Source organism: Leuciscus leuciscus (assembly GCF_965113295.1).
Source record: "Leuciscus leuciscus genome assembly, chromosome: 6".
In the NCBI taxonomy this organism is placed as follows: domain Eukaryota; kingdom Metazoa; phylum Chordata; class Actinopteri; order Cypriniformes; family Leuciscidae; genus Leuciscus; species Leuciscus leuciscus.
Window position 1 is genome coordinate 35294343 of NC_138730.1, and position 25215 is coordinate 35319557.

Sequence of the window (25215 nt, forward strand, 5' to 3'; positions counted from 1 at the left end):
TAGCAGAGGAGTTTCAGATCTCAACATGATTTCAAACTTAACCAAGATGTCAAATAATCTCCCCCAAGACTGTTATCTGGGTTTTTTTTTTTTGGGGGGGGGGGTTTTGTACGTTGACAATAGTCTCATTTGTTTCTACTTTTCTTTTTCCTGAGGAATTCAAGGCAAAACATCAGAGAAATTTTGAAAGAAACTATACCTGCCTCCTGATCTTTGCAAGAGCAACCACTGAGCAATTTAATGTTCCACTATATGCGGTCATCTTTCAATGTGTGTGCGTGTACCGTTTTGGCTGGTGTTTTGTCACCTGCTCATAAATGTCTAGTAGCAGATTGAAGTCACTGTAGCAGAATACCGTGTGCATTTGTTTCAGTCCAACCTGGGTGAGATCATAACCTGAGGCACAACGCTACCTCCTTCACCTCTCTCTCTCCTGCAGGTTGTTGTAATACAGCAGATGGCTTCCCTCCACCGCTGAACGTTTCAACAGAACGGCTCACAGCATCCTTCTCCGTCCCACTCTCCATCGTGCTCTTCGCCTCTATCTCTCTCTCTCTCCCTCCATTTGCCCCCTGTCCCCACAGTCAGAAATGGACACCGGCCAGACCACTGCAGACCAGCGCAGCATCCCCTCTACCTCGCTTTGGAAGACAGGTTTCAACAAAAACATGGGATGGAAATACCATTTGATTGCAGCGTGTGTGTTTTGATCGAGCTGCGTTTCGCATGCTAGAGATAATGAGGACGGTCTGTGGATTACTTCTTCCATGTTGTGCGTAATTCATACATATTTGCCCTTTGGTGAAAGGTTCGTCTATAAATCCCGTTCCATAAGCTCCAGAAGTTGACAAAGACGTAGAGTTTTGTAGAAATCCTAAAGCTCGCCTCAGTATTGGTCTTGGACCATGGCGAACCCTAAAGCCTCGGAAAAGAAATGTGTTTGCGCTCGGCACAGGGGACTTTTGGCATGGCGGTCTGTATGAATTGTCCTGTGGTGCACATGCAAACCGAGGCACTAAGCTCAAGGCCTTGTCCAAACATTTCCCCCACTCTCTCTGGCTCTTAATATTTATCCCTCACTCCATCATTATCTCTATCTCTCGTTTCTGATGAATCACACAAGTGTTCTCTATATCACACTTTGTGGTTGAAAAGGTTCCAGAGCTTTGTTGCATTATAAAGATGGATCTGTTGAACTTTTCCTAAGTTGAGGATTTCAAGATTGCTGGCATGGCCTAAACCCCTGCTCGCGTCTGATTTATACTGCTGGGTTTTTCTTACACAATCTCATAAATACTTACACACTGGACAGAGAAGAAATTAAGCGGACTACTTTTTGGCCGCAGTGGTGTCTGCAGCGTTTTAGTCTGATAGAAAACCAAACTCTGTTTGGCGTGTGGATGAGGATGCTGTGTTGCAGATGCTGTGGGAAATGGCTGGGTATCAGAACCTCATGTTGGACTAACAGTATTGTTATAGAAAGTAAAAAATACTTTTAAAGTCCTCCTGCAGTCAATAATTTTATCCCATAAAACTCATAATCAAAATTACATATTTAAAAGTTTTTTTGTTTTTTTTTTGGTGAAAATCTCTTGTCTTAAAAATAGCTTGATTGTACTGTAACTCTAAACCCTTGCTTCATTTAGTATTCTCCGTTTCATGAATATGCAAATTAGTCCTCGCCTCCACTCAGTCACACCAGCTCAAAGGTCCACTCGGTCAACTGTAGTAAACACTACACAAGGACAAGTGGAAATACAGGTTTAATTAAGCTATATACTGTATGTTTGAATCAGAAACTGATTCAGGAGAAGAGGAAGAGCGAATTATACAGGGCCGTCTACAAGTCCATGTATCAGAATGGTAATGCATTTGATGTATCGCTCTCTTCAACATTGGACACATTACGGTTATTGATATGATTAGCAATTGGCTTAACTACATTATCAAACAGTTGCTACTGTTACACAAACCATGTTCCCGTTCCCCATCTCAGAGTAAGACTGGTGCCTTCTAAAAATCAGCATCCTAACCCTAATGAAAATAAACCAAGCTTTTACTACTAATAAAAAAAATATAAAAACATGGTTTTCACCACAGGGGGGTCTTTAAATGTAATGCTTTCATGTAGCCTACATAGTATAGGCCTACTAACTCAACACCTGCTCCTAGAGAGAAAGTCAACAGCCTTAATTGTTTCAAAACCTAGTGAGCTACCTACCTAAACAGCATTTTAAGGAGTTGTAGGTATATATCCAACCAACACAAAGGCTTGTTTCAAACAGTAGGCAGCATGACTATCTTTCTAAGACACCTTCTATTCTGAAAGGAGCATTGCATTAATCATTTTGCAGTGAAAACAATCCCAGAATGTATCGCAACAACCTTATTGAAAGAGTTGTATCAAACAATAAATAAATCGTTGATTGATATTTACTCAATATTTGTTCATTCTACAGTACTTATGTAGGCTAAGAATATTGTGTTGTTAGCTTAGCAACATGCTAACAGCAAACACTGGACCCTTTTCACAGAGTGTATTGACACATATTTCTGCAAAAATTAAGGTAAGTCTGGCCAAGTGTTTTATTTTCTCTTTTTTGTCTGTGAATAAACATTTGCAACACTACCCTAAAAAAAACTAAAAAACACTACACCTGAAAAAATTAAATAAAATTGCACTTCAGCAATTGGGTTTCTAATACAGCAGCTGAGGGAGTGAATGTAAATTTGACATCTTTCTCTCCCCTGGCTGCCGTAATTCGTCTCTCTATATTATTTTCTTTCGGAAAGTCGTGGAAATGCAATAGTGATTTTCTTTTGCTGTTGGAGCAATTTGGAATGCAAAAGTAATATTTGTTGTGCTCTCCCATGTACAGAAATGTACCCTGCTAAAGTTTACTTTAAGTTACAAACCTGGTAATGTGAAAAAGGTCCATTAGAATCAACTTTGAGTTCCTAAGGTTTCAGACTAAAGGCCTATTTGTGTTATGTGCAGAGTTGCTGTTTATGTAGACTGTTCCAATCCCAAATCAGTCACTTTTGAGGCTCCATTTCATTTAGTATGCTGCCTAGGTAGAAGACAGACAGGAATCTTACTAGGATTTGAAATTTGATCCTAGAGAAAGCTTGGTAAAATCAATCAGAAATCCTTGAGAGAGTGGCAAATGAAGAGTAAAAGTACAGAAAAATGAGCAATGAAAACATTCACTACATATGACGTTATGACAGAAGTGGAGAGACAGTGGGAAAGGAAAATAAATTGAAGATTTTAATTGCATTGAACCCCCTCTGCTCTCTCTCTGTCTAACTCTCTCTCTCCATTAGTTGTGTGGTTCCGGTAAAAGCCTGTGGGTGAGTATGACACTGTTAAGCAAACCTCATTACCTTTGTCATCTCTTTCTCATTAATCATGCAGGGCTGTATGAAGCTCACCACAGCATGTGCGCACAGTCAAAGTCAATCACTCACACTTATACACCTCACATATTAATAGGCATGAAATGTCGATAATGTATTAAACGTAATCCAGCATCAAGTGATAAGTTAAAATCAGCTTCATTCATTTAGAGGGAGGAAGCGCAAAGGTCACATTTGTAATGTCTGCACTGCCAAAGTGTTTGCTCAATTAGTATTTGCCTTGTTTTCCAGCACAAATATCAAATAATCTTCATTTGAAAAATAAGACTTCATTTGAGACGATACATTTTATGTTGGTCTGTTGGTAAATGTTTTTTTTTTTTCTTCTTGTTTTAGGCATAAACCTCTAAATTCTGAGTCTACTTTTTCCTAACTAATTTTACATATCTTGTTTAAAATATAAAAGTTAACCATAAAACAAAAAATACAAAATGAAGAAAATGATTTATTTTGTGGGACTCAATTGAAATTATTCCTTAATGATTTCACTCTTGTTCTTCTTTCATCTTTTATGTAAATAAGTAAGTCAAATAGAATTAACTTTTTTTATTTTTTTATTCTGAATTATTATTCTGCTGTTTATCACTGAAATGTGTCCTGAAATGCCGTCTTGATCTAGAGCCAGAGAGATTCCTTTAGTTCGGAGGGAGGTCAGAACAACGGTCTTCACACACACCAGGACGACTGTTTGTATAGGGATTAATGGACCAGAGGTCTTGCACAGCTTAAGGCTTATTATGGAAATGTAGAATGCAGAAGTTCCCACCAACCATTTGTCAAGAGCTAAAAAGATCTGTTTTTATCACTTATTTAACATTCAGTCATTGGTCATATAACCCCAAAAGCCTTGGTCAATATGGGTTTTATAATATGGGTTACCTCCCCAAATCTTCAAATAAATAAATAAATAAAACAATTATGCTAATTTTTGTATTTTACCTTGAGTGAAAAAAATCTGCCAGAGCCACAGTAAATAAATCAATTAAAATTCGGGATACTAAAATGTAAAAAAAAAAAAAAAAAAGTCAAGAAAACAAGACAAAGACAGCATTTTTTTTGCAGTGAATATTTGGTGACATCCTTGCTAAAAGCAACTCAAGACATTTTCCATGTTCATCTGGGATAGAGCAAGATAAAAGAGAGGGAATTAATTCATTTGCTGCTGCCGTTCGAGATTTCAATTGTTAATCTTTTTTTCTTGCTAAACTTTTTTCTACTTTCTTGCTTTCTTTAAATCCATGTGCTGGAAGTTGCTGAAAAGAACTGATAAAGTGGCTATTGAAAAAGACTGATATCTAGCTGATAAAAGACGCCAGCACTACAATACACAGAGATCTCGCAGAATACAGATATAGGACAGATTCATATAAATGTAAGACCTGGCTTATATCCTGTTGGTCCAGATTGTACTGTTCCAGGGTTTAAGGATTTAAAACATGGATTCAGGGTTGGTTTTGTAAAGCATAACTCTCTCAGACTGCAGTTGTAAGCCGTTTCTGGGTCCTCGGACACACTCTATCCTTCACCACCCTCTTAGAGTCTAAATCCTGGTCCTGTTAAACCTCATCAAGAACTATCAAAACACTCCAGTTCCTGTTCCCTCTCTCTCTCTCTCTCACTGCTCTCATCCTGCAGGAATGCCGTTTCTCTTCCTCATTACATATCAACCAGATTCAGGCTGGTGAGTCTTTCCTGAGCAAAGTGTAATTCCTCTAACTTTTTCTTTTTGCTCCATCCTTTCTTTTTTTTCCAGGGTGACGGGCGTCTAAATACATGCATAATGAATGCATCTCTCATTAGAATGATTGTCAGAAGAAAAACATTGCTTGGCTCACGGCAGGGTTTTCTGGGATTCTAAAATTACGTTTTCTCCTCGTTTTTTTTCCCTCCCTCCTTTATTTATCAAAGGCTTTCCACAATCAGCCCTCATCGCGACTGGGACGGCTGTGGGAAACAGATGTTTACTGATTAAGCAGGCGTACCGTGCCAAAGCGGCTGTATTACGGCCCATTCAAAGTGTAGAAAGGACAGGAAAAAAAAAAGTTTAAAGAAAAAAAAAAGGAAGGGGAAAGAAAGAAAGGCTGACGAAACGCAGACACTCACGGGCAGCCCCCTCTTCTGCCGCTGCTTCAACCATAATACGGTTTGATTGTTGAAATTGTTCTTCGGGGGGAGAATTTTCTCATTTTTTTTCTCTTTTTTTTGATACGCTTTTAATGTGTTGGTTATCCCTGCCAAGCTGCTTTTACTCCCAATCAGCGTTTACACAAACACTCACTCCAAGCTCGAGCTGAAAGAGACGAGGAGAGGAATGATGGGTGAAAAGGAGAAGAGGAAACTCAAAATAATCTGAATGCTACTGGCAATACCAGCAAACCTGTTTATACCACCACATTCGACCGTTTCGTTTCAACTGCGGCCAAAATGTAATAGAAATATGTGACCAGCATTGGAGCCAACTGTCCGCTCTCACCCTCGGCTGCCACTTTATGTGGCTATAAACACGGGATCCATTTCTCTCCATGTGAGAATACCTCATCAGACTCCTCATCCAAATACCTTTCCAGCAATCCGTTTTGGAGAATTAGTGGAATTAGCCACATAAATCACTTTAGACATTAATAACAATGCACTTGGCAATCATTTATTTCTCTCATAGCTCTATTTTACAATTTACAAACTAGATAAAAAAGACCATAAATAAATGACGTTTCATGTACCTAAATTCATCAAATAAAAAAATGGAAGAGAGGGAAAACGATGACACAATTGTGCACAACCTTAAACCTAAAATGTCTAGATCATCTGGGCAAAAATGTGAATTGTTAGTGTTCTTTCGGAATAAACTACATTAGGAGACTTGGCACGGTACATTCTATTGAATTTCTCTCCTCTCACATTCATTGCATATTCCAAAGAGGTCCTAAACAGGTAAGGAGGGAATATCGAAAGATGAAACAGGAAGAAAGCAAAGTCAAAAGCATTTCATACGAGAATGCGTCACATTAACAAGAAGTCTCTCAGATTGGAAGGATGGATGTGGTTGACGTGAAACAGAGCACACTTGAAATGTTACGTTTTTTTTCCCTTTTTTATAAACATTCCTGTAATAAGTTTATTTTAGGTACAAATAACGTGCCTCTTCTTGCAGTCCGCATTCAGACCATTCGAATTAGCACTGAAATAGTTTCATTTGAGTCAAAAGACCCAAATAAATGTGGCGTGTTTAGTTACAATCTCCAGCATTGGTAAGAAGCGAAGAACAGCAGTGACTTAGTGTATATAGCAAACAACTCCAGTATGTCGGTCTCCAGAGAGCAGCCACAAAGTTCTGCAGTCTTAGCACACATCATGTGCTCTTGTCCTTTGTGTATGCGCCTCAAAACAAACCGTCATCCTTCAAAGAAAACAGCAACACGCTGCAGTGAGAACGGAGAGTTTTTCCTGTCAAGAGTGAGACCAAATGAAAATGTTCATTATATCGCTCATCGAATCTCTGAGGAGACAACCGAAGGGCCCTAAACCGCTCCTCGAGTTGTTTGTCATGTTTTCAGTCTCCAGTCGTGGAAGCGTTCAGCATTTGCTGAAAAATCATGGGAACTGAAGTCCTTTGTCCCGGTGTCAAGTAAATGTAGTTATTGAAACTGCAATGGATGCGAGGATATCGCTGTGGAGCAGATGTGTGAAGGTGACTCTGGAGCGAGAGAGAGAGAGAGAGAGAGAGAGAGAGAGAGAGAGAGAGAGAAATAGAAAATGATTATGATTCAGGGATTCAAAGCGCGTCCTGTAAACAGACCAGAACACACAAACGCAGCATTAATTGAAGTAATCCACAGAGTATGGAAACTGAAATTGCTCTGTTTGCTCTGTTGCTGGGGAGTCTGGGAAAAACACATTTTACATCGTTGGCGCTGTTTTCATTTTGAGCTCATCCCATCAAACAGCACCAATATATATCCCTTGTGTCCATCGGTACTGGTTCTAATCCCAACTAATGAGCAGATAAATAACTGTAGGGGATAGAGAGGAAGTAGAGCAGATCCCATAAACATTGGGTAGGACTTGTTACTTTGTGCTTACCTTAGCTCAGCTCTGATGGAACTTCCAGTAAGGGAGACATGTGTTGATTTCACGGCCCGCCGAAGGTCTCCGGAGACAGAGAGGCGAGGAGAGAGAGGGCATGGATTGAACAGGGAAAAACCGTGGAGACCGAGGTGGAGAGAGAAAGATGTAAACTGAGGGCCGATTTTTCTATTCCAACCCAGGCTAAGCAGAGCGGTGTGGAGAATTGCGGAGTGGAGACAGATATTCCATTCTGAGGGTGGGGAGACCTGGAGACCTTCCAGAACTGGTCTTCCATTGTGGACGTTTGGAAGATGAATGCCTCTGTGAAATCCCCGGAAAAAAGCGGTAAAGAGTGCATATAATCTCTATCTCCGATGTCTCCATTTCGTGTGTTAAATTCCCGCCAGGTGCCGCTGACTCAAGTAACCATGAAATGGCAAAAATCCAGTACTATTTATACATTTACTTACAGGCACATACATACAAAAAAAAAATCAAATTAATGAACAGAGAAACTTCTTCGTAGTTTCACTGAAATTAAAAGTTTCCTACAATCATATCCAGAGCATCAATACAGCGCGGGACGATCCTCTTGACTCGGCTGCGGGGATGGCATTATTGAAAGAAAAGTGCTGTATCGTTCCTCTGAAATTGTTTTCTGTTTTATTTTTTTCCCCCAAAATTTAATTTAAAGTGCATGGATGAGGTAAATGGATTTTCTTAGAATCAAAATAAAAAAAGAAGTCCAAAAGTATGTTTCGAGTTTGTGTGTTCTGATCCCATGGGTTCAGACAGGAACCATCCTGTCTTGCATTTGTTGCATCTGGGACAGCATTCCCTGTGCACTGTTGAGGATCTTATCCTGATGTGCGGCAGAGGAGATTCCTATCCTGGCCATGTCTCTGTTCCAATGAAAAACAAGACAGAGCTGATGAGAACATGTTTAATTTTCTCTCTGCAAACTCTTTTTTTTTTTTTTTTGTCCCTCTCCTCATTTGCTTTTAACATGAAATCTAAGAACTTGATCCTGGCTGAACATTTGAATGCCAAAGTAGAAGTTCTCAATGCTTCGTTGGCATCTACAGGAGTTTTGCACGGACATGTGACTACTGAACCCATACGTCAGGACCGTGTATCCCTGAGCGCTGATTTAAGAGCTGGGTTTCTTTCCCTTTTATTAGTCAAAAGTATGCCCGAAGCCAACATACACACATCACATCTCCTAACACCTTAATAGTGCCCATTATTTGGTCACGTGACTCACTCTTGTGTCATGTGGACCACAGCCTCTGGGGTGGTGTAGCCAGCAGCAGTGAAGTTGTCTCTGTAACGTTCCATGTTGATGGCCTGCAGCCAATCGGCAACTGATCCCAGGGTAGATGTGAATTCTGGGCTGCTGGGCTCCAGGAGGGTGGTGTTGGGTCTAGAAAAGGAGAAAAGACTTAGTTAGGAGCCCCAAGAGCTTGGGCTGGCTATGTGTTGCCCACTTTGAACAACGTATGAAAGAACTATAAAAGACTTTATTGCTGTGAGCATCACTTCATTGGAAAACGTTTATATAACACTGCCAGTCATGCGTTTAACATGCACTTATGTGCCACAGCTGAAAACACATTTACAGCAATGTAATCACTGGAGACTGGACCCAAGAACATGGCCTATATGAGAAGCGGCATGCCCATTCAAACTGAGCAAAGATTTTGAGCCAAGTGGATTTTAAAATGAAATTATTATTGTAATGAAATAACACTAATTACAATAATAATTGAATGCAACTTCCAAAAAAACATTTTACATCAAACTTTAAATATTTAAACCAGATACTCTCTCAAAAAATATTGACATATTTTTGTCAAAATAATTTATTTAATAACAAATGCAACTTTTATTTAAAACAAATATATTTTGGAAGCTGCATTCCAAAAATTCAAAAAAATTCAGCGAAGCACTGAAACACTATTTTAACTGTAAGGATTTTTTTTTTTTTATTATTATAAATACAACTTCCAAAAATAAAATAAAATCAATTGTACAAATTATCATAATAATTCATATAATAATTATTGCAACTTCCAAAAAGTTTTTTTTTTTTTACAAAAAAAAAAAAACTCGAACGGATATAGAAGCATCTCAGACATGAAAAAAAGTGCACCAGGACTGTGACTGGTGCACCCTCAAAAAATAGGTGCATGTTGCCCTTTGGCTTATGTGACAGAGATTTTATTTATTACCTGGCTATCTCTCCTCCCTTCCTTTTCAGGCTGTTGGGGTTGCGGATGAGTTTGTCCAGCATGTTGACAATTTGGCTGAACTTTGGCCTTTCAGCGCGCTCTTTCTGCCAACAATCCAGCATCAACTGGTGCAAAGAAACTGGACAGTCCATTGGTGGAGGCAGCCTATAGCCTTCCTCAATTGCCTTTATCACCTGAGACAGAGAAGAATTCAAATGGGAAGTTAAACACAACAGTGGAAAATGTTTACATTTAAGCTCTGAATCAACCTCGTCCATTACTTATAAAACACTTACATCCTGGTTACTCATGTCCCAGTATGGCCGCTCTCCGTATGACATCACTTCCCACATGACGATGCCGTAACTCCACACATCGGAGGCGGAGGTGAACTTTCTGTATGTAATGGCTTCAGGGGCGGTCCAGCGAATAGGAATCTTGCCTCCCTGTGATTGATAGGTTCCTGTTATTTCCTTTCAAAAGAAATGCAAACACATGCATCGAGGTTAATCACACACACGCATGCACACACACACACACACACACATGCTTTGCACTCAATATTGGGGTTAGTTTGCTCATTTCTATACTACTTGAAAAGTTACAGCACTTCCTGTAAGAACAACCACATACATGCGGGTTAAATGTTGAAGATGATGGGTTAAAAAGCTTGTGTTAGGGCTGAAAACAAAAACAAAAGTACAAACAAATGAGTTTCAAACGTAGGTGTCAGACTTACCCTGGTAGTGTAAGCAGCATCTGGGTCTTCCTCCAAAACTCGAGACATGCCAAAGTCGGACACTTTGCACACCAGATTACTGTTCACCAGGATGTTTCGTGCCGCCAGGTCACGGTGGACGTAGCTCATGTCAGACAGATACTTCATTCCTGAAGCAATACCACGCAGGATGCCCACCAGCTGAATTACTGTAAACCGCCCATCGTTCTTCTATGGAAGGAATAACATTCATAGTTAAAAGATGTTAAAGCCAATACAGTACTAAACAACTGCCGGGTCAAAATGATGTGCTTGAAAAAAATTACAAACAAAACCCACCCTGAGAAAAGCATCAAGGGATCCGTTCTCCATGTACTCAGTGATGATCATAACTGGCTTACCTGCGCAGAAAAAAAAAGAAAAAAAAGATTTGAATAAATGAACTCAAATTAAAATGACATTTTCTCATTTTATAGCATGTAAGTGAAAAGTGACAGTAAAGAGATTTATAAATAATCACAGTTTCCACTCAAATATTAAGCACCACAGCTGTTCTCACCATTGATAATAAGATCGGTTTCTTGAGCACCATATTATTTGGCATTATGTGACACTGAAGACTGGAGTAATGATGCTGAAAATTCAGGTTTGCCATAATAATTACGTTTCAAAATATATTAAAATATTTTTTTATCAAATAAATGTAGCCTTGTGAGCATAAGAGACTTATTTAAAAAACATTTACCGACCCAAAACTTTTGAACGGTAGTGTATGTCTAAGTTAAATCTTTGGATGCATTTAATTAGCTTAATCTTAATCTTCACTTGAGTTTCCAAGTTGGAAATCTGATTTCTGTTCAGAAAGCAACATTAAAGCCAGCGGATCCTTTGTAGCTACATAATAGCACCTGATTGGATGCAGTTTGCCCTACTCAGAACCAATCAGAGTTGGTAAATCTGGGTACTGAACCAATTATCTGCTTAAATCACCTGTCTTCAAGAACAAAAACAGTCAAATAGTGATTCAAAACTCAAAGTAGATCAAAATGCGGAGAAAAATGCAGAGATTTTATATTTTGTTTGTAGACGTATGCACTCAAGGCACACATCAGCACATTTGAATGCCACTTCCCAATCAAGCCCTAAAGTGTTAGTTTGCAAGCCCCTCCTTTCTCACACTCCCCCCTCTCTTCCTCTTCGCTCCTGTTTGCGAGTGGGATTTCTGTGTGGGTTTGTTTACTGAATGCAGCCGTTGCTGGAGGCTATCAGGACTGGATTCCCACATTACCTGCCAGTCAGTACAGAGACAAGGCAATGCTATGGTAATGCAAGGCCCTCTCATGGAGCCAAAAGGATGGAGTGCAGTGGCTTCACAAAAGAGGACAATGGCACACGCACACACACCTACACAGAGCCGCTCACAGACGCATACACACGCACACACTTCACCTCAGAGGAATCATTGCAGTGTTCTAGCGGTGCCTTCATTATGCAAATACAATTTTGCATTTAATGCCAGCGCATAAAAGACTGCGCCCACCAAGCCCGTCTGTGAAAGCTTTCTACAGAGACGGCTGGCATCATGTTTCTCTCCCGCTCTCAGAGGCTTAGGGGCATTTTGTCTTTATTTATTTAGGACAATTTCTACATCATTAGTAATTTATTTAACAGGTTTAATTGGCCCAGTTGGAGGCGTAGGCTACGAGAGAGGGCAGCCATAGTCTGTTTGTAATAACAGTTTTCCTGAAGACACTACTTCTGCCATGCTAAGGATTATGGGAGAAGGGCTGATAATAATAAACAGCACTCTAACGCTTCACACTAAGCTGGCTCTGCAACACCAGCCCTGTTATAGTCTGATCACATTGTACAGTATCATGCATTTTCATCTCAAACCATCCTAAAAAAATAAAAAATGAATTAAATTAAATTAAATTAAATTTGGTCAAGTTAATGTACTTGCTAAGTAAACAAACTCAATGAAAATTGCACTTGGCTCTTGTAACCAAGAGTTGAGTGTAAAAATTTCCCGCATTTATTTTTCCACGAGTGGTTTCTCTCCTGGTCCTTATAATGTCTCTGTCTTGCTCTCTGTTTCACTTCTGTTCTCTTTCTCTGTGTGTAACCCATCTGTTGGCATTGTCTTCACTAATACATCAGAGAGGATGGGGATTTGCCAGGGCTGTCTGGAGAAAAGATGTGACTCAGTGGGATTGTGGGATTGTTACATGTCTGCAGAAGCCCCTGCATATGAATGCAGCTCTCTTCCATGCAGTCTACCAAAACAAACTAAAAAAAAAAAAATCTACATCTTTGTGTTTCTCTAGAGCTCTCGAGCTGCCAGACAGCACAAGAGCCATCAGCGTGAGAAGACACTAAGGGTGTTCTTCAGTCCAGCTGTCAAATGCAAAGCCATCAAATGCAAATCACAGCTCCATACACATGAACACACACCAGGTCCTCAGCATATTTGTTATGCACAGTGAGGGCCGGCCACAACTACACTCTAGAGGTTTCTTAAACACACATATGAGAGAGAGTCAACTTTCAATCAATAATGAGTTATTAAAAGGTTTGATGTCAGGTCTGCCAGTCAGCCAAGATTCCGTTCTGGTAGTGGGAAGGGTGCATTACAAAAGACAGGGTTGATTTATCATCAAATCGGGCAACGGGGAGTGCGTCATTCCTTCAGCATGGTTCCAAAAGGCATTTAAGATTCTAACAGGAGGCAGGCATCAACAGTAAAAAAGTTTGAAGCAAAGTGGACCAATTCTCAGGCAAGGGCTTTAGATGGCTAAAACTCAAAGCAAAAGTCGAAAACCAAAAGAAATTAAAACCATCAGCTCTACAGCAGAGCTTCGATGGGTGGCCAAATAAGCTGACAACACAGCAAACAATCATTTTCTTAACAAGTATTTTTTTCTTTTTTTTTTCTGTAAAAATATGTAAACATCTCTTTCACCCTTGTGAGAAGCACAATTGCATACGATTTTTTTATTTATTTTATTTTTGAAGTTAGTTTTTTCATTGCAAAGTAAGGAGGTTCATGCTTAAAACAAGAAACAATTGAATTGAATTTATTTAAGTTTTTTTTTATATATATTCTTTTAAAAAAAACGTTAGAAGATATAGATATTTCTGTTGCACAACACTACAAAAATCATCATGCATCACTTTGTAAAAAGACTTTTCATGAAAGATGGCTGTAGGCAGTGAAGCACAGCTTGAATCAACAAGGTCACGATTTGCAAAAGATATGCAAAACCAGAACAAATCTGTCTGAAAGGATGTGGTCAAAGTAAATGAGTAGCTTGTTCACATTTGAAACACTCAAAGGACTCACATTTAGTGACGACTCCCTCCAGTCGGATGATGTTGGGGTGGTCAAACTGGCCCATGATGCTGGCCTCACTCAGAAAGTCCCGCCTTTGCTTGTCAGTGTATCCTGCTTTGAGGGTTTTTATGGCCACACAGATCTCACGCTTTCCAGGCATTTTGAGACGGCCACTGCACACCTCCCCGAATTCTCCTTTAAACGGAAAAACCAGGCTTGAATCAAAAATGTAAGCGGTACATAATGACCCATGAGATATCTCTGGAACGGTGGGCTAACATTTCACTTTAACAGTCTAGCTACACTCAGTCTGAGACACACGGAAAGGAAAACAGCAGGTCGTTTGCTCACCAATGCCGATGACCTTTTCAATCTTGATGCAGGAGGCGTCAATTTCTTTAGCGAATTCACGGACTGCTTGGTTGGGGTCCTCGTAGGTGAAGGGGTCCACATAGATCCGGACCCCTGTGGAGAAACGAATAGAGGTGCCTACATGTTAGGAGGTTGAGAGAAGAGGAGGGGAGAATAGCTGGCAGACAGACAACATGATAAATATACAACATCTGTTTTCTATTTTCCTCCTCTTGTTGGCTTCTGTCTGTCCTCCACCACACAGAGAACATACAAACATACAAACCTTCTCTTCTCCTATACAACTTTTTTTCTTTTTTCTTTTTTTTTTTACTTATTTGATACATATACATCTTTGATAATGTGTATTTCTGTCAGGACCACTATCGTCAAATATGATTGACAATTAGCATACAGTTAGGATTGGCGGAATGGTTCTGTTCTGGGCAAGAACTCCCTGCGCATCCATGCAGCCCAGCATGTATAAGAGCAGGGAGAGCAGCAATAACCCCCATTAGGGTAAACAGAACAGAACCAACATGAATGTATAGCAGATATCATTAATTAATTTTAATGTACAACATAATTAGATAATTTTAGTCTGATTCAGGGGGTAATCAGAATGCCAAATCCTGACTGACGAGAGGAGGAGGGCAATTAGCTCCTGAGAAATGCACCCTACAGCATTAGCTCTGACTAGCAGCAACAAAACTGATAGCCTACAACAAGCATGTTGTATAATCACAGAACTATTGCCAAAACTAGTGTAGTTTGGCAGGGGAAGCATAAACCCAGCAATAGCTCAGACTAGTGGCAACAAAATCTGATACAACAAGCATGTTATATAACCATCAAACTAGTATTAAAGCTAGTGTAGTCCGGTCGGGGAAGCATGCTCTGGGTCATATGCAGTGCGCAGCTAAGCAATGAAGTACAGTGTGCATCCTCATTCATGAAAATTATTTCTGCTCCCGTCATACTGAATTCCATTGTTGTGGAGGTGAAGATGACTCCCATGATTCCACACTCATTCACGGGATCATCAAGCAATGATGTTGTTAGTGTTGAATGAAAGACCTCTGCGGTGAACATACCTAATGTGTATTTGCACAGTATGTTACCAATAATCTAGATAAGATTAAGCCACAAGCATGTGCTAACTTTAACACAGCATGTGCAATAATCTGATAAAAAAAAAAAAAAAAGCTCATTCTTTATTCTATGCAACCAGATAAGGCTAAAACAATGCTTTGATTACCACAGCATGTCGCTTAGTACAGTATGCTTAATAATACTAGAAGCCCAAGTAATGAGTATACAGTATATTCGATAACATTTGCATTAGCAACCAGTACAGTACTGATAGCAATGTTGCTGAAACAATGACAAGCATTTTGCTGATACCTGGATAAGCTGCACAGCATGTAACAATGACACCAGATATAGGCCTAAAACACAGCCATGTTCCAAATAACGACTGGGCTAAATAACTTTAAAACAACCATGTTTCCAATAGCAACTAGCCTAACAGCATTTAGAGCAGTGGTTCTCAATTTATTTATTTATTTATTTTTTGGTTTAAACCTTTAAAAAGTTTAAAGTTTAAAGTTTAAACCTTTAAAAAAATCTGAGCAGGTTTCCAATAGCAACCAGATAGCCTTAAGCACAAACATGTTTCAATAACAACAGATAGCCTTTAGAGCAAGCATATTCCCAATACACTATAGTTTTAAGAACTGACTCAACTGAATAGTGACTGTTAACTATGTCTTTTTAGAGCTGTGAAATGATTCAGAAGAAATTATTCCATTTGCACCATAAATAGTTATTTCCTAACTATCACCGCAAGCTGCTTGAATCTGTGCTGCACAGTGCTAAAAGCTCAGCATGTGCAATGCGAGCAGTTGCCAATGACAACAGATAAGTAACGCACATAGCCAATATGATCGCATAAGCCTAGCTAGAGCTTTTGAATGAAAACGACTTGATAAGCTCAAGCAACACGGATAGCATTAGCAACAAGCATGTTGCCAATAACCTGATAGCTTAGCTTCGTGAAGACTTTCAGAGATGAATGGAGAGTGAATCACATCGAGTCCTGTGTCAATAATGCAGCGATGCGAGCAGCAATGCAGACAGAGGTCATTTCCAAATCAGGCAACTTATGATCAATGTGGCGAATCTCGTGTTCACGAACTTCAATGAATGAGGTGAAATCCTTGTGGGGAATGAATTCCTCTTGCTAAATTCCCGATTCCTTGTGAAATAATGCGGTTTGCCTGCTGAATTTCGCCATTTAATTAGCTCCTGAGAAACGCGATAGATGCTGATAATACTGAAGGAGCTTATATATGTATAGTGATAGGCGTCGTATTCCTATAGGTAGACGTGGATCAGCTGATGCGAGCTTGACCAACGTGACCTGCCAGAACTGACGCTACGCTTAATGTTTGTGTTCGTTTATGGGGCCACTGCATTACCTGGATGTAAATGTCTCTCCTCATCAGAATCCTGTTTGGCTTTGCTGTATTTGCTTCTCCTGTTAACATACAGAGATGAGAGAGATTTTAATCCACAGAAGAAGAAAAAAACAATCACAAATCTCATTGGTTTCTTTCAAACAGGAATTCATTCTTTGAGATTGAACAATGTCAGAAACTGTGCTCAGATTTTTTTAGATAGCAGAAGTGTGCAATGTGAAAGTCAGCGAGGTAAATTAACTTAATATATTTGCATAAATTATTTGACTCTTTATTATTTTTACAACACCCCCTAAAGCGGGCTGTTGACCTTCAGAGGTTGGTGATGAATGTTTTAGTTATTATTAAAACAAATAATAAAAAAACAGTGGTTCTGTATATAGGTTATTAGACACTTTAATGGGAATATATCTGAGATTTTCAGATACTAAGGCACTTTAGGATAAAAATCGGAGATTTATAACAAGAAACATAACCGAGCTCTCTAATTCTCCTGATATATGAAACAATCGCTTCTAAGAAATAAAAGAAAAATTCTCAGAGAAATCACCTGAAACATTTGTTCAAAAATTACACACGGACTAACTGGCATATGTGTGAGACATGGTGGGCCAGTCAATGTAGTAGGTGAAACTTTTGAATAACCTCAAACCTTTTCCATAAAAGTGGGGCTGTAAAAATTTGTAAAGCCAATGAGGCTACACAGAGTGAGCGGGAGAGACTACATCATCAAAGCAGAAAGAAGGTCTGTTCACGAACCAACTCCACTGGCCTCTCATCTAAAAATCATTTAGAGATTGACAGATAAAGAGCAAACAGCAATGAGGTAGAGAGAATGACAGATGAGTAAACACAAACTCATCAAGTGGCCAAAATGGCAACAAAATTCCATTTAAACCATCCCACCCCCTCTTCTAAAACATCACTCTCAGCCTGTCCACAATGACATAAAGGATCTAGAATGTGCCACCTTCAAAGTTACCATTTCACCCAATCACCTGCTGACCCCTTAGGGTCAACCGCTGACCCCTCTACATGGGAGCAGGGGGCAGAACAGAGGCAATGGAACAGATAACAACCCCGCCCAGGACATTGCCAAAATCCCAGACTCCCTGCTGGGGATGGGGTCACCTGCCTGTATATAGAAAGGGGGGCACATTCAGGAATGCAAAACTGCTGTTATTGTTTTTCTAGTGCGTTCTGGCGCTGACAAAGAATCCCAAGGTTTGGGGCTACTGAAGGAAGAAAAGGTTAGAGGGAGGGAGAGGGGCATATCCACAGGTAGAACAGGAGGAAAGGGCCAGGCTTTAACGCATGAGTGCTCCGCAGAAGCTAGAAATAGCTTTGCCTGCAGGGGGCCATGGCTTCGTTGGAGGAGGCCCTGCCATCAGCGCAAGCAGCCAGTACACGTTTATTTTAGGAACAAGGAGATTATCAGGTGAGCTATCCAAGTACAGAAGCAATAAACCTCACAGCTTTGTACGGAGCTGTAACCCCCCTTCTTCGCCTCCACGATCGAGCGGTTGGTTTCCCCTCGAGGTAGAGAGGAGCAGGCCAAAGGTGAGAGCTACTCGTGAGGTGTAGGCTTATCTCCCACTGATGGGCTCCACTGAGGAAGTGCTTAATGGCTGCTTGGCCAAAACAAAAGCCCCATTCATTATCTCAAATTGTTAGTTTCACCCTGAATGAGGGTGATGGCTCTCTTTCGGGTACTTTGAGGATGCGAAGATAATTATCTCGGCTGATAATGATACGATGTCAACCACTGCAAGAATAGACACTCTAACCTCGGTCTTGGGAAACTCAGATCGGACACAAAAGGAGGAGGCCTTCAGAAAGGGAAACGTAGCTGATGATAACCGTGATGGAGTAAGAGCGTAGCTGGCTGAGAGTTTGGCAAGAAAAAGTTGTTTGATTAAGGTAAAGCAAACATGACATTTCGCCCGTGGGAGTATGACAGTTGCTCTGATTGAGTACGGTACACAGACGCACATATGCCGTCCTGCCGTGCGTCTCAGCTCTCTTGGGAATGGTACGTGTTCCCTACGGATTCCGACACACATGGCACATAGACCCGTAGCAGCACAGCGGAGACTAATCAGGCAGAGCTGCCAAAGGCCTGTCACAATACCACTAGCTACACCACAGGGAAAAAAAAAAGAGCGAAAATGCGGGAAAGAGAAGGTGGAAGAGCCATGAGAACCAGACTGATGGACAGGTAGAGAGAGGGGAAGACAGCAGGAGAACAACAGATAGAAAGTCTGATTCAGGATGACAGACAGGGTGAGGGAGAGGTGACGGAGACGCCCACAGGGACGGGGAGAAATGGAGGAATGCTTCCTGTTTCAGAGAGTATCTGTGAGACGACTGACACCCAGTTGGGACGGGTGGCTTACCTGCGGCTGATGATGAAGACTCCGATGAAGATGAGTAACAGAATCACGCTGCCAATCACAGACACCAACAGCACGGTGGAGTTAGCACCATCTCCGATGATGGGAGAGGGAACTAAGAGAAAAAAACAATATTAAAGTTCATCTCAAATGTATAATTCTCATTTAAAGTGTCAGATTGAATTTGTTAGCCTAGTTTCATCAGGGAGGAACACATCTTTTTTCTTTTAAGTTGCTGAAACAACCTAGTATCAAAGCTCGAAAACATTCCAGTCATTACAGAGTTTGCTTTAAAGTGCTTTTAAAAATACCAGTGACTTTGTAGTGAGCAAACAAAGAAACTATCGTAAAGAAAAGGAAAACATACACATAGGCTATAATTATGTTACTTTAGAGAAATAGTTTCCGGATGAATGGGTGATCCACCCTAAAATTCAACACGAGTCTCTAATTGTGGAAACAAAGACTTGCTATTGTCGGCTCGGTAACACGCACATGGAAACCTACCTGAGTTGGTCATGAATTCGAAGGGGGCACTGAAGTCTCCGTAGCCAGCGGCAGTACGGGCACGCACATGAAATACATAGGAGGTGAGCGGGCTCAGGCCTTTGATCTCGGCACTTCGGGATGTGGTCTTCATTATGCGATAGCTGCGCTCATTTTGATCCTGATTGGATGAGAGAAAAAGGAAACAACAGTTGAACCAACTTGTTGGATTGGTCATTAGGATTGTTTTATTTGGAATCAAACCCTGATAAAACAAAACGGGAGAGGGATTTGTCTAAGGTCTGATACAGAAACTACAGCCAGGCTTTTGTAGGGAAAACCGCAGCCTTGTTGTACAAAAACAAGGCTGCCATCTTTGTTTTCACTCGCTCCCTTGGGTGTAACCTGAATTTGCTTGTTCAAAATTCCCCCATTTCATCACTACATCCAAACCACTTAAACAATGTCGAGTTTGAACCAAAACAAGCAAAGGAACTAAGTTTAATTATTTTTTGTTCAATGTCCCCTAATGTTTGGCTTATAATTGTTGGATCACGAAACAATAACCTTTGTGTCTTAGTCTTATGTGTGTGTCAGAGTGTGTTTGCAATGGAAAACATCAGCGTGTAAGGGAAAGGAATCTGACCACTGCTGCAATCTGTAATCAGTCAGCCAGAGGAAGACACAGCAGGAGCAGAGAGAGGAGAACACTGTTATCCTCTCTCTATCCCAACGGCCCACATGCTCCACCCTAGATCTGTCTATCCACCACATGCTGTTCTGACCTGCCGGTTCACCAGACTCCTGCTGCAAGTGTGAGTGAGTCTGGTCTGGTCTTGAACTAAAATGCAGCTCTCTGGTTTTGATGTACAGTACCTGACATCATACTGCTCATGTAAAGGACTTAAATGAAGGCTTCACGTTGATTGCTACACTTTAAACTGTGCTTTCAAAGCAGCATATTTCCCATTTGTTGTCCCTGACATGTAATGTCACAAGGCCTAATCCTGAACTACATTTCCAAAAGTACATCCCTAATCTCATGCTGTCAAGATGAGCAACCAGCCAAAAAGACCATCTTAAACCACCATGGATTGCAAAATCAACCAGCATTGTTTTTTTCTGGTGAAGCTGGTTGATCAAGATTTCTGGTCATGAAGCCTCATTGGGCTGTACACCAACATCCAGAACACAACATATGCTGTTGACCACATATGCTAGTCTTTTCAACAAGGAAGATCTCATCAGGGCTAAATTTTGGAAACTACTTTCACATGAATAATCTCACCTTCTCATAGTACTTGACCTCGTACTCAAGAATGACTCCGTTGGGTCTCTCGGGTTGTTGCCATGCCAAAGACACAGCGTGTCTAGTGATGTCCTTGGCCTGGATGGTGGTAACTGGAGAGGGAGCTGGAATAAGAGAAAATCACAAAGAGAAAAAGCTTAGTGTTGCTAGGAACACCGACCACCAAGCTGTTTCAGAGAAACATAAACATAATAGTGCCATAGACCAATGAAAAGGTATGAGATTGGAGATACTTATGCTGTTAAACTGAGAAAACCAGAAAAACAACTAAACGCAGGAAGCTACGCAGGTTAGCATCTGACACTGTAGTGATTACAACTTTGCAACTCCCAGAAAAAGGTTGAATCACCAAAGTGATGCACCCATTATATCATCATCATTACGGATCCACTCTGAGAATCGGGCGAGTGCTTCTGATTCTTTTCCTCCTCTCATAATTCCACTTTGCTACTACAGAAGGTCCATTGATGTAGTCATCTAGGGAGCACATGCTTATCTGTAATCTTTAGGGTTTTATCAATGACACTCTACAGTTGCCAAAGGGGAATTTAAGCCAGATCCTGAGACGATTCTGGCCTAGTTTCTCAGCACAGATGAAAATTATAATCAGAAACAGATCCATGTTTAATATGTATCTTCTATTAACTTGATTTTTACATTTCCTGTCGAAAATCAGGAAAACATGCTGCTATACAGTTCTCAGTGGGTGCAAGAGAAATGTTATATGGTTACTAGGGTAATACTGATATAGCCCTTAGCAAGCACCAGTAGAGAAAAGCAGATCTGGCTTCAGTGCTGTAGGGCAATATCTGCTCAGAACCCCGATATACGGGGTCATAAAAGCTAAGAACAGACGGTCAAGAGTGAAGGACTGTTTGAAGAGTGTTCTGTACAGGTGTCATGGCTATTACAATCAGAGTTCACCAAGACAATGATGGTGAGAAAGACACTTGGAAGACCCCACTCCTGGGGGCCCTACACACACAATCCCAAAAGCCAGACAAAAAGGCACTTCCTGTCTCACGCTTTCTCAAGAACACGAAATTAAACACCTTGTAAAAGTTAACAGTCCACTCAACGCAAACAAATGTGAACAGCCAACATATGCACATATGCGCAATTTGACCCGACACGCGGTTTAATGCCATAAAAATCCATTCTGACAGACACAGGCAATAAGTAATTAGAAATTTCTCTGTGGTGATATAAGACAGAGCACTTTCACAGACGAGAAGCTGATTACGGAATTGATGACTATGTTCAGTGTTAGACTGTGGTGACAAATTCAACACATTAGCTTGTGACCAGATCACATGACGACATCATCCTGGTATTTAATGAAATCATAATAGTGGGAATATCATATTTAACAAAAAAAATTTAACATAAAACAGAAACCACACACTTACCCGCTTGGTTAGTGGTAACCGTCACAGACACCGCCTGTTCCGGTCCAGGACTCTGCTTGGAGACCCCATTGACGGCCCATATCTCAAAGGTGTAGTTAGTGTGAGCTTGCAGGTCATTTATGGACACCCGAGTGGTGCGTAGGCCCAGCTGCTGAGGGGAAAAATGGATGCCGTTGCCGCAGGGCTGACAGCGTTGGCCGTCCGAGCTACACCGCTTGCAAATGACATTATAAGCAAGGTCCTGCCTGCCACCGGAGGATGCTGGAGTCGTCCACTCCAGATTCACGGAGGTCTCATTCACATTGGAAATAAGGTGCTGAGGAGCAGATGGGGGCTCTATGAAAAGACAATTTTGGAAAAATAAACAGTTAAGAGATTCTATGACAAAATATGCACATGATTTGCAGTGATGTTTGAAAGTTTTGGAACAAACAAAACAGGATTATGACTGTGGCAAGAATTGATCTCAAAATATACCTTTGGCAAGGGAATCTTCAATGGAAAGCAAATACACACCCGCACACACACACCTTTTTATTGCCACTGCAGGCAGATGATGTTACAGGCTATGACGGATACAAGTCTGTTTGTGTGCTTGTGTGTATAGGCGCTGTTTTTCTCTGTGGTGTTTTCGTAAACCAGGCACTGCTGAATTTAAAGATAATTACATTTATGACAAACCAGCACCACAGGCGACGCAGTGCAAGCTGCGCAAAAAGGAAATACTCTAAACCCGAGAGAGAGAGAGAGAGAGAGAGAGAGAGAGAGAGAGAGAGAGAGAGAGAGAGAGAGAGAGAGAGAGAGAGAGAGAGAGAGAGAGAGAGAGAGAATGATTACATCTCCATAACTGAGCAACTTGCTGATAGGGATCTCATAAATGCTAATTTGGTCGCCCTCGCTGCCATCTCTGGTACAGTAAAGCAATGACGTTCTTGTCATAAATATGGTTCTCTAAATCAGCAGTCTCAGGTTGACATTCTCATAAAATCTACTCGGAGGAACTTTTTATTGCTCAGGAGTTGCTCTTTTATTGCTCAATTGAGTCCTCAGGTATGTATATTCAAGTATTAGAGGTTTCTCCTAAAATTCCTGAAGAGAAATAAACAGAAAGAAGTGTGACAATTGTCAACATACATTATAGAGCTTTTAAAAATTATAATTTCGTTAAGAGAAAACTGGATGAGATATGTTTGAGTTCAGATTTAAATTTCAAGACTTCGGTAGCTTGACAACTTTGAGCAACGTTTGAGACACTGTTGAGTTCTCATTTGAAACTCCAGAGGATTTGAGATTGTTAAGGTCTTCATTAACATGACAAAATCCAAAAAGAGATAACCACCTTATTTTTCAACCTGGAAGTAAGCAAATTTCTGTAAATCTGTGAGACTTCCAATTCATTAGCCGCAATAGGTAAATAATTAAAAGAATAATAAAGTGCAGTAAATTGTCAAACTATTCACGCTATAAACCAGTATGTTTATTATTACGATAATAATAATAGATAACAGATACCAGTTTGCAATTTCAAGCAGCTTAACAGACTTTTTTTGTACAACTAAAATAACTGGTAGTGGATGACACCCAAAGCCTTGTACATTAGAATTACAAATGGCTGCACTTGCCTGTTGTTAAAAATAAGGTGGAATGGCATTAAATATAGGGTCTCATTTTAATTTCATGGCTCTCAAGGAAAAACAATTGAAATATTAAAGTTAAAGTGTGTCTCCTCATCTTCCACTGACCGGACAAGCAGGCAGTCCCGCCTCCAACTCGCACCACTGGTTAAGCCAAAGTTGGCATATTTAGCTGGGATAGACAAGACTACTTTAACTAGAAAGAAAGAATAACTCCCCTCACTCTTTAAAAGATCTCATTTGAGATTTTTCATTCCTGTGGGTGGTCTCGCGTACCACACATTCAACATTAAACTCAGAGAAGTGAGTAAGAGGACAAACATTCAAACAGGATGTGTCTCATTATCCCTCCTCGAGATCTCCCCATATGGCAAAAGCCATTTTCAAATATCTCCATATCCTCCAAATCAGTTAAACACTTCAAACACATATCTGACACAGGTCTGGATTAGATTGAATTCCTCCTGGCTGAGCTTTAAGTGTAAATGGTCTTTAAACTCTGTTTAACCTGTATTAAGTATGTGGCTGGTGTACCCACCCGGCAGACTGGGGTGAACCGAGCGCGCTCCCACGGTGCCTCGGTGCCACACGCTCCGTGATTGACAGGAGCTGATTAAGCCGACTGGCTTCGCTGCATTTTAATACGATAAGGTGAGAGAGAGGCTCAGCTCGGCAAGCGTAATGGGGTCGTTTCTCTCGCACCTCTTTGCTGTCTGTCTCGCATTTCGCTTTATTCCCTCCCTTGCTACCTAGCGCCTTTTTATCTAGTTTTTTGAATGCGCCTTTTAGTGCATTGGCTGTTGAGTATGTGACGGCTGCTTCTGGGTGAACGACAGACGGTGATATGAAAGAGAGCTCCAATTAGAGAGAGGCTAGAGAAAGGAGATAGAAGCGAGAAAGACAATCCGATACGTAAAATGGACGCCCGATAGGTGCATGAGAGCCCTTCCCCCCCAACCTGCCACCCCTGATCATTCAGATCTAGAAAACCTATTAAATCTGACACCATGAACACATCTGGCCTGGGTGCCTCTCTGCCCCTTTCCCACAGATCTTTAATATATGTATTACATAACGCTTTTTAGATCACCCCAGCCTAAGCGTGTGTGTCTGCAAAAACAAGAGTGATTCGTATGTGAGAAAGAGCGTGTCATAAACGATTTGACGTGTGTTCGGTATTTTTTTTATGATTAACCCTGTCGTCTTGGCTCAAAGCTGTGCCATGTCAACTGTGATGGTCTCTATTTAACAAGCAGAACACTGTTATCAAGTCTATGACTCACCTCAGGGTCTGACACACATATCTATCTTTACTCATCATGACAGGGCTCCTCCCAACTCACTGCTACACACATTTTCAGTCTGTCACGAAACTTTTTGATAAG

The 25215-nt window shown here is 40.7% G+C and overlaps 1 protein-coding gene and 1 long non-coding RNA gene across 3 annotated transcripts in view; both read right to left on the minus strand.

Annotated features, from left to right (window-relative positions):
* LOC309501586 overlaps positions 1 to 25215 on the minus strand; it is a 460649-nt gene that overhangs the window by 52006 nt on the left and 383428 nt on the right. The window lies entirely within an intron of this gene.
* epha4a (eph receptor A4a) overlaps positions 6043 to 25215 on the minus strand; it is a 40908-nt gene continuing 21735 nt past the window's right edge. Inside the window, exons 5-18 of one of the 2 annotated variants that reach the window (XM_082171794.1) lie at positions 22197 to 22532; positions 20767 to 20891; positions 19500 to 19659; positions 18996 to 19107; positions 16600 to 16658; positions 14120 to 14233; positions 13778 to 13963; positions 10774 to 10835; positions 10456 to 10665; positions 10013 to 10189; positions 9717 to 9910; positions 8750 to 8908; positions 7501 to 8387; positions 6043 to 7114 (exon numbers count right to left, since the gene is read on the minus strand). In XM_082171794.1, coding sequence (XP_082027920.1) covers positions 8273 to 8387; positions 8750 to 8908; positions 9717 to 9910; positions 10013 to 10189; positions 10456 to 10665; positions 10774 to 10835; positions 13778 to 13963; positions 14120 to 14233; positions 16600 to 16658; positions 18996 to 19107; positions 19500 to 19659; positions 20767 to 20891; positions 22197 to 22532 — 2009 coding nt within the window. In that variant the 3' untranslated portion in view covers positions 6043 to 7114; positions 7501 to 8272. The remainder of the gene's footprint in view (positions 7115 to 7500; positions 8388 to 8749; positions 8909 to 9716; positions 9911 to 10012; positions 10190 to 10455; positions 10666 to 10773; positions 10836 to 13777; positions 13964 to 14119; positions 14234 to 16599; positions 16659 to 18995; positions 19108 to 19499; positions 19660 to 20766; positions 20892 to 22196; positions 22533 to 25215) is intronic. The other variant, XM_082171795.1, reaches the window with a different exon arrangement.